Source organism: Pelophylax lessonae (assembly GCF_965119305.1).
Source record: "Pelophylax lessonae genome assembly, chromosome: 3".
NCBI lineage: Eukaryota > Metazoa > Chordata > Amphibia > Anura > Ranidae > Pelophylax > Pelophylax lessonae.
This window is the reverse complement of record NC_138770.1, coordinates 440,279,915-440,289,993: the sequence shown is the minus strand read 5'-3', so window position 1 is coordinate 440,289,993 and position 10,079 is coordinate 440,279,915. Positions and strand designations below refer to the sequence as shown.

Genomic DNA, 10,079 nt, shown 5'->3' with positions numbered 1-10,079 from the left:
AACTGGCTGCCATACATTGGCTGAATGTCATGAAAAACTGGCCGATGCCGCCTGTGTGTACAGCCCTTAGGGCTGGAGACACCCGAATCTAGAGCAGCTGTGCATCACAATCAGCTTCTAGCTGCCATTTTCAAAGTTTACCTGAACAGCTGATTGGTTACTATGCACAGCTGCTGCAGTTTTATTAAATTTTCCCCATAGAATCTATCAAGGCTGGTAAGATAGGCGCTCAGTCAGAGAATGTAAGGCAAGCTATGGTACTGAAAAATGCCAACTAGGAGAGTTATGTGCATACAGTACATCACATGTATGCTTTAAATTAAATATATAGAGATTTCCTTTAATGCAGGATGAGCACAAACACTCATTTACCTTTCTCCCTTCTTAAACAAAGCCCTCACTCACTTCCATGACCTCCTCTATTTGACATTGCTTGGGTTCGATTCACCAAACACAAAGCTTAGACACTGTCAAATGAGTAAGACCAGTTACCTTATCCCCCTTCCCTCACCAGAGCTGCAGTAAAAATGCAGCTAGGGAATGTGGATCTGTGATTGGGCTATTAACAAGCACCATCACTTTGCCCTGAATGGGCAAGAGTGACAGTGTCTTTTTAAATGATACCTAGAACGTTGCATATTGGCAGTATGGTTTTGCTGTATAACATTGCCTGTAAAACACAATATCTGACTCTGGTTTGCAAGATTTTACTGAATTGGGGCTGTTAATGTCACAACAGTACAAAAGTATAAAGATATAATTATTACCAAATATAACAGAAAATCCACACACGACAACCCAAATAGTTTGAAAATATATAAAAATAAATCTTATTATAACACATATCAAACATTACACACAGAAACAAATTTCACACAAAGGGGATTAAAGGGATTTATATGTATATACATATAAATAAAAATACAGTATTGATAAATATTATGGTAAAGTGATTAAAAGCAAGTTCTTTCAAGATTTAGTAAGTCTATAAGGAGTGTTTTAGTGGTTTGTGCCATTTCCAAGTGTTTTGTCCAGGTTTTTGTTTTTTACTATCCGTAGATCTGTTTAAATTGGTAGCATTCATTGCAGTAACCGCTGCACTTGTTATTTCCATAGTGGTCACATCCTGGTGCCCTACAACGTAGCTTAGGAGTGTCTTCTCCAGATGACTTGCCATGGCTGCCCCTGTGTTTGCACTGAGCACAAAGCTCTTCATTTCTCCCAGTTACTGGATTCCTGCAGACATCCCTAGCACATTTTTTCATATGGGAACTAGAGCGATTTGGTCCAGATCTCTGAAAAAATAAATAATTTGGATCTTAACAATGTGATTTTCAGCATACATATCAAACAATAAAAACTTAATAATGCTCAAACCTCTTTAGTAACCTTCAAGAATTAAAGGATTGGCAAAGGAACAATAGGGTCCAATGAATTTCCCCTCTAACCACTTGCTCATCCTCAAAAAGACTTTCTTCTCTATACTGATTCCTATTCCAACCCCTCACTGCACTGATATCCCCATATCTCTAGCAAAAGCCAAATATATGATGCTGAAAGGATAGGGCTTGGCACCACAGTGAGGCTTGCTACTATATGAAAGTAGTTTAAAAGCAACCTGTCAGTTATCACTCTCAACAAGAAGAAGCGTTTTCCTAATAACACATACACCCTCCACTCTGTTCCCTTTCAAAGGGCATGGAAATACTTGGTACTTTTGGTTATGGGGGAGTATATCATCTTCTACCCTTTATACCAGAAGGGTGTGAGAGCCCAATTGCCAAGCTTGTATATTTTTACATAGGAGATTGAAGAAGGTCAATAGCTGTGTGCTCTGAAAGGTCAAACAGGGTTCTGGCGGAGCATGGGGAAGGTAATGATTGGCATATGGTGGTGGTGGGCTATGAAGGGAACTTGTCAATTTGTCTATTTAGACAGGAACTTTAGAGTGAAAAGTCAGGCAAACAGCCAAATACAGTTAAAACAGAGTTCCACTCAAAAGTGGAACTTCCGCTTTAAGCATTCCTCACCCCCTTACATGCCACATTTTTGGGGGGGTGCCTAGTTTTGACAAGTATCCGCCTCCCACTTCCGCTCGGGTCGCCTAGGCGGCTTGAGCGGAAATTCTCCTCTCCCCCTCCCTCCCTGAAATCTTCTGAGACATGTCACAGGTCCCAGAAGATTGCCCAGCCACTGAGGAGGTGCAGTGCTAATTGCGCATGCCTAGTGCACACCTGGCTGTTAAACCACAAGCTGTCACAGCCGGGTGCCCAGACTTGTGATGCCGGAGCTGGGGTGAGGCGAGAGAGAGGAGCGAGGCTTTGGGCGGCCAAATAACTGGATTCTCGGACAGGTGTGTGTGCGTTTATTAAAAGTCAGCAGCTACAATTTTTGTAGCTGCTGACTTTTATTAAACTTAGAAACAAGCGAAGCTTCGCTTTGAATGACATACATACATATTTACTGTTTTACCTATTATTAATTTTGTACAGACAATTTTGTGATTTATATACATTTCCACACTGTACAGCCAGATATGTAGCACACATAGTTCCTGATTAAGCAATTAATCTTCCTAGTTCAGCAATACAGTTTTTTTTTTTTTATGTCATTTCTAGTGAATCAGCATATCACCTCTATCCAATGAGCAGGAGGTTGACCTGATTAGCAGAGACATAGCAAACTCAAGAATAAATGGCTGTGCTGGCCTAAGGCAGTATGATTTCCAGGGCTGTTTTTCAGCGGGAACGTGGGGGAACGCAGTTCCGCCACCTCCAACACTGAAAGTATTTTATGGCAAGGAGTGTTGGGGTGTGCCTAAAGGTCTATTGATGCTGACTGCTGAGGGATCTTTTTTTGTGTGGGGGTCTTTGGTTGCCAGGTATGTCTATTGTTGCTGGTGGGGGTCTTATGTTGCTGGGGGAGTAAAGTGTTACTAGGGGGATCTACTTTTGAGGAAGAGGTTTATTGTTGCTGGCTGTTGGAGGGTCTATTGATGCTAGCTGCAAGGGGATCTGTTGCTGCTGCTGGGGGTCTGTTGTTGCCAGGATGGTATTTTGTTGTGGTGGGTCCATTGTTGCTGGGGGGGGGGACTATTGTTGGGGGTCTACTGTTGGTGGGGTGGGGTCTATGAAGTTTCATACAAACTACTTAGTAGCACAAACTGATACTTTGTTCTGTTCTAAAAGGTGGGTAGGGGGGTGAAACCTAGGGACTATGCTCAGAGGTGGGTAGGAGGCAAAGATGAAGGGTAACTCAGAAGATGAGAGTTCCTGTACCTATTCTCTGAGAAAAAAAAGCCCTGATGATTTCTAAATACAGTCTGCTCTTTGGTTAAACTTTGGATAGATTTCAGTCTTTGCGGAAAGGTTTACTCACCTCTGTTTGTCTCTGCAGTTGTTGCTCTGGATTTGTAGCTTCATGATATCTCTGATTCTGGGCTTCAATGAAACACTTTTGACAGAATCCTTCAAATAGTGTACTCCCCAACGTGCTGCAATCTTGCCCTAGGCAGCGACTCATGTCTTTAAATGCAGCCACACTGACATTGCTTTGCGATGATTTGTGACCTCTTCTAGAAACACCGCCTGGAAAATAATAAGCAGAATTGTAATCACATCTTGACATAATTACATCGCTGTTAGAATTATACTGTCGAGACAACTTACACAAATCAGTTCAAAATGCATAACTTTGAATCATTACTTCTAAAATATCTTAGCATGACTGACACTCTAAAAACATAGGTAAAATATGCTTAAAACTACAGCTGCTTGTAAAGTTTAAATGTTTTCTATTACTGGTTATATTACAGGAAATGTGTCAGATCTCTTAAAATGATCTCACTTATTTAAATTTAGCCTTTTCTTTAAAAAAGTGCAGGAGGGACAAGACTGAGTTAGTACAGAGATTGTTTAATCTTACATTTAAACTAAATCCAATACAGTATACATATTAATACTGTAAATAATGGAATGAATTACTTATTGATTTATTAATTACTTATCAATTTGGAAATACTGCTTCCAGGCCAGGGTTGGTTCCCTTCTCATTTAACAGAGGTGATAACTTATTCTGATTTTTTGTCCATTGAGGGGACAAGGGTTGGAGATGTGAAACAGGAAGCTTTGATGGAGAATCAGGAAAAAAATCTGTGAGCTTAGTTAACAACTAAGGTCCCCAGATTACTGGTGGTTTTAAACAGTGGGATGCCTTATACAGAAGCCCTGAGCAGGTTCTCCCCTGCATGCAATCAGTGCTTAATTAAATGACAATAATATTTTTAAGACATGATCACAAGGAGAGAAGAGAGGTTTCTTAAAATTGCTAATTGCTTAGAAAATGATATGCTTAAAAGTGATTCTTAAGAATTAAAAAAAAAATAATATTCATGTTATACTTACTTGCTCTGTGCAATGGTTTTGCACAGAGCAGCTCCGTTTCTAAAGTTTTGGGGTCCCCCACTGGTGCTCCTGGCTTCGCCACCAAGTGCCCCCATAGCAAGCTGTTTGCTATGCAGACACTCGTGTAGGCTTGCTCCCGAGCCATGCTCTGTGCATCCATTGACACACACAGCACGACTCAACCCCGCCCTCGCTCTCACCTCACTGACTGATGGCTCCCGCTGCTGCCACGATCTCCAGTTAGGAGAGAGCTGCTGCTGGTTCAAGATCAGGCTAGGGTAAGTAAAAGGAGGGGGGGGGGGGCTGAACTGCACACAGAAGGTTTTTTTTTACCTTTTTACCAGAAAATGCAGGAGGGTAAAAATATTCTACCTTTAGAACCCTTTTAATTACCACTATCATTTTTTTAAAGGACAAACTTTTTATTATAGCAAATTAGGAATAGAATATATATATATATATATATACACATACACACAATAAAGTTCCATTGCAAGCAACTTAAAATGCAATTGGGGTCAGGGTAGAAATAGACTTTTAAATATTTACACATTTTACAACCCTTTGTAGCTGTAGGCACTGTTGAGCTGTTCAGACTCAAAAGTCACATCAGAAGCACTGAAGTTATTTTCAAAGCTAATGCAGCTCCCCTTGTTTCCCCCATCCCAGTGGTAATTTAGAAGCCTTCTGGTCTACTTATCTCTAATCTGAACACAGAGTAGGCGTTTTGGGAAAGTGGGCTTAATTGCCTGAAAGAATGACTTGAAGGTGCTTATTCAGTACGTCTGCTGTGTAATTGAGGAAGAATTGCTTCACAGTGCCTGCAGATACAGAGGTCAGTAAGACTTGCTGTTTGTTAAGAATATGTAAACACTTGAATACTTATAGACTGGCCGCAAGTTCAATGGACCAGTATTTTGCCTGTGATCAAGTTATAACAAATTTTATAGAAGAAAGAAGCAATACATGAATTCAGTTAATATTGAAGAGTACACAATAAGAAATTCTAGTAATTACCTACCACTATTCTCCTGAAATTCAAAAAAGCATAGTGTGCAAAATCCTTCATTTTGTAGTGTCCCAAAAAACTGGCAGCCAGACTTCCTGCACTTTTGGTTAGATGTTCTTTCTTCTGCATTATAAACAGCTCCAGACTGAGACCCAAGGGCTGGTTCCTGGTTGTTACTGCTGGTTATCTCCAAACCTGTCAGGTTCACTAAGCTTCCAGACCCATTTATAGGGTCAGAGGAAGATCTCTGATGAACCACAGATGAGAAATTTGAACTGTGTGTTCGTTCTGTTGTCCTTTTAAAGCAAGAGCTACAAATACCATTAAAAGTCCTTGTGGTGTCTAGGAAACAAATATTGCACCTAATTATATCCGAGTCTCTGGTCCTGTCTGCCTTGCTACCAGAATGAATGTGCCTGGTATGATGGCAGCGCTCACACAATCCATTGAGCTCCACATTCAAAGTAAAGGGGCAGTCAGGGGTTTTACATTTCATTGCATTTGTTTCACTAAAGATAAAAAGACTTGGTGCTGTAGCCAGGGCAAGGACAGAACCAGACACGGTCTCCTCTGTTCTCTGACAAGATGGCTCCAAATATTCAGTTCTGTTGGGGATGGTTTCACCCTTTTGTACTTGGGCTTTAGTCCTGTCACTTGACTTTTGTTTCCTTTCAAAGCACTCATGGCAGTAAGGTTGGGTGTTCACAGACATGTAAAAAGGACAGTTTAATGTTTCACATTTTACTTCCACAAGAGACAGCTGAGGTAGGCAAAGTTCATATCTACGTTTACCACAATTGCCCCTGCTTGTTTGCTCTGAAAACTCTTGCCACCTCTTGTATTCATGTTGCACTAGTTGACAATAATCTTCTACTAAGTTGATTTCTTTTGGTAAATTATTCTCATCCAGCCTGTAAAAAAAAAAAAAAAAAAATTAGCACTTATTTTAATGTAATAAAAGTTTTTTTTTTATTTGCATGTAATGAATGACTATCTAATCAGAAAAGTTTAATTTAAATGGGCTATTCTGCTTTTACTAATGCAAGAAAATGCCAAGATAACAGCCACAAAATACCGTATATAAGTTGTCTGTAACATTATTATTATTACATTGTTACAGCAGAGTTGCCGTGCCAAAACTATTGTTGTCCATGTGAAATGGGGTTGAGAGATGTGTAGGCTGTTATGATCCACACAAATCTACTGAACATATTCATCATAGTGAAGGTCTTAAATTGGTTATAGGTTGTGTCTTGTTTTGCAAATTCCCTAAACTGGAACTGTGATATTACAAAAAATCAATGCTTTTCTTTGCTGTGCTTAAAAACTCACTTTGCATTTTGGAAAAACATACAGTACACAGAAAATCATTGTGATTGGTTTAACAATGCCCTTTTCTTTGTGAAGTCTATTCAAATCTAAAGCGCAATGCTCTATAGTTCTTAGGCTCCGGGAGAGAGTTACCTTTAATCAGAAGATGGTTTAATTGACTAATAACTTCAGTACTAGAGTAGCCTAAACCAGAACTGAAATAAAAAGTTCACTGGTAGATCTTACCTCACACAAATATTGTAATATATTAATTTAGAAATATATGAAATATAAAAAGAATATATATACAGTATATTTTGAGGTATTTTGCCAAAGAAACTAAAATAAGGAGAAGTCTTTAAGAAGGTGAACTCACCTGGCAGTATTTATTAGTTGGGTAGTGCCATGCTCCCAGGACTGAACAGGTACCTGCAGTACATGTAAATACTCTTTCAGAAGCTTGTCTTTGGTTTTCTCTTCATGATCAGTTAAGAAGTGAACTTTCATATCTTCAAATCTACCACTCTCGTTAAACACAAGTGGGACAGCCCGAATCTCTGCTTAAAAAAATGTCATTCTTTAGAAATATAATGTATGTGGTCATTTTCTCTCCGTTAAAAGATATGCTTATTTTTAGTCTGCTTGGGTTGTTTTCTGTTTAATCTACTGTAATAGGCATATGCAGTGGTAGCAAATCACCTTTCTCCCTGAACTATACATGCATGCTAACTCTGAATAAACCATAATGAAAAACCTAGTCATATTGTGACTGTTAGGCTTCATGTACACTACAGTTCTTAAACTTGAGTTTTGGAGCTTTTGGCCTTTTTTTTTTTGCCAAAGCTCCTAAATTCAACTATATAAAAGCCTATGTATCTATGTACATGTAGGCTTTTACCAGAGTTTAGGAAATGTTGCGGTTAGGGGAGCTTCAACCTCCCTCTCCTGAACACAGAAGAATTGCGTTCAATATAGGAACGTTTTGATCGCCGGAAAATGCAATCTGCACCAAAATCGTGGTTTTGCATTTTCCAGCGGTGGGCGGTCAAAGTAGGCTGTGTGTACATGAAGCCTAACTGCATGTGTATGTAGTCCTTCTGTCTTCTGCACATTCTGGATGTTCAATACTAAACAGCTGGATCATAAATGTACGTGCTTTTCACAAAAATTGTTGTAGACTATACCATGAAAAACCCAAAATGGAGACGAGATCTTAAAGTATCTAGCTTTCAGAGTTAAGTATCAGGGTGCAATTCAGTTGTACATACCTGGACCAATGTCCATCATAGTGACAAGGGGTGCAAAGTGCTGGCTTTCGTAGCCAAGAACTATAGGGTATTTATAGCATTCCTGTGCAGGCCAATGAAGAGGTAGGTAAATCCCACTAACATTAAGAGGGGAGAAGCTAGAGCCAGACTCCAAGCTACGAATTACATTGTCTGTGGAGAAAAAAGAAATACATTGGTGGTAATTTATCAAGCAAATTAGTGACATAATATGCAACAGTTTTTCTCTGCATTTACAACCCCGCTGTCTAAAATCCTAGGTAGACAACTGAGACAGACTTGCACAAGATCATGCTAAACAGATGCACAAATAAGAAGAGGTCAGGGGAACGTTTTCTTCTGCCGTCATTAGGTGGGCATCCTCCTTCATTGACGTTTTATTGATAAGCTCCCCAGAAAGATCAACTGTGATATCTAACATGCCAGGTACACCCCTCTTGGTTCAATACCCTCCTGTCTATTCTTGCAGTCCAGTTCTTGTCTGTCCTTTTAAGACCAAAATAAATTGCTGCTTTTCTGCTGCATTTGATAAGGACTTGATTGCTTGTTGCAGGAACCGACTTCTTACTCCAATCTTCTTTAGAAGGCTGATTGTAGAAGTAGCAAAAAAAAATAAAAAATAACCCTTGCATCTCACTTCTACAGGGAAAGGCTTCATCTTCTGACCATTCTTAAAACAGCTTCAGTTGTCAATTGCAAGGTGCTTCATAAAGAGTGCAGTCTTCTTCGCAGCACTGCTTCAGGTATACCTCCTTCATGGTAGGGGTAGTAAGTCATCAAAAGCTCTAATAATTACCCAAGATCTCTCCATTTCCCAGGCTCTCTTTTTCAGGATCTCCCAAATAGTCTATTGGCCCTGCTTGGACATTGGGATGGACATGGCATATCACTCCGCCTCGTCCTTCCTTTTTACTTCCACCATCACAAGCTGTCTCCTGTGCACTAATGCTGCCTTGTACCACTAAGATGCTAAGGATACAAGCCCATACGGCTCTTCCATGGTACATTTAGAAGAGAGGAGCAATCAGCTGCTCTTGATCCCAAACAAAAAAAATAAAGAGTTGGTGTAGCTATTAGTATTCAGACCATTCAGACATTTAATGTAAAAAATAACAGTGTTGACAGCTACTTTATGTGGGACTTTTAGCCACTTGCTTGGCACATGCGTTTTTCTTTGTCAATAACTAGCCTTCTCTTAAAGTGAACTAAACACTCCTAGTTTCTTATCTGCCAACTAGGACAGTGCCATCATAGCCTCTATTTAGTTTTGCAGTCGCCGTGGTGCTGCACACATGACCAGCTATGACAGCATTTGAGGTCCTTTAAGCTGTAACATACATTGTGCATTCACTACTGGGCAGAATATAAATGCAAACGCTGAAGGAAACAACATTGGTATGTTTGATTAACTTCCATCTTTGTACATTTCCAACGTTTCTAAAGTTTTCTTTTGGGAGTTAAAAGCAATGAAAGTTGTTCAAATCCAACATTTCCTACCCTTCTAAACAGTGTCCAGGTAATTATTTTTAGTACTGTCTATGTTTGCCTCTGTGTTAAAACAATTGTAGTAAAAATAAACAGGCATTTAAACCTAAAGACAATTCAAATCCACAACAGGAAGGAAGACAAAATTTTTTTATTTTTAATATATTCACCTGAAAGAACAATGGTTGGCCTCCTAAGGATGTTAACTAGCACGAATATATGAATTTCTTCAAGGCAGTTATACTGAAGTCCATTTTGGCCCATTGAAGGTTCTGTTGATGCCATCCTAACAATATGTTCCCATTCATCATCCCAATTCTATGGATGAAATCAAAGTCATTTTTAAAACAAATTGCATAACTGTCATTTTCATCACAAACAATGTTTTTCACATTGCAATTTGTGTGCCATGATTATCTTTAAAAATTGTATTTTCCAATGCTTTTTCAAAGGCACGATATACCTGTAAGCCTCATATGGTGGTTTAAATAAGTGTTTTGTTTCTGCCTCAGGGAGATATCTCCTACAACTCTTTTTGGATGGGAAGGAACATAAACTCCCTGAGAATTTGTCCATCTTTAAGGT

At 39.3% G+C, this 10,079-nt stretch overlaps 1 protein-coding gene across 2 annotated transcripts in view; it reads right to left on the bottom strand.

Annotated features, from left to right (window-relative positions):
* Positions 1 to 466: 466 nt before the first annotated feature.
* The window catches only part of TNFAIP3 (TNF alpha induced protein 3), a 36,994-nt gene continuing 27,381 nt past the window's right edge, over positions 467 to 10,079 (bottom strand). For both annotated transcript variants that reach the window (XM_082249723.1, XM_082249724.1), the window contains exons 4-9: positions 9,665 to 9,812; positions 7,992 to 8,162; positions 7,100 to 7,280; positions 5,425 to 6,323; positions 3,379 to 3,587; positions 467 to 1,295 (exon numbers count right to left, since the gene is read on the bottom strand). In XM_082249723.1, coding sequence (XP_082105849.1) covers positions 1,050 to 1,295; positions 3,379 to 3,587; positions 5,425 to 6,323; positions 7,100 to 7,280; positions 7,992 to 8,162; positions 9,665 to 9,812 — 1,854 coding nt within the window. In that variant the 3' untranslated portion in view covers positions 467 to 1,049. The remainder of the gene's footprint in view (positions 1,296 to 3,378; positions 3,588 to 5,424; positions 6,324 to 7,099; positions 7,281 to 7,991; positions 8,163 to 9,664; positions 9,813 to 10,079) is intronic.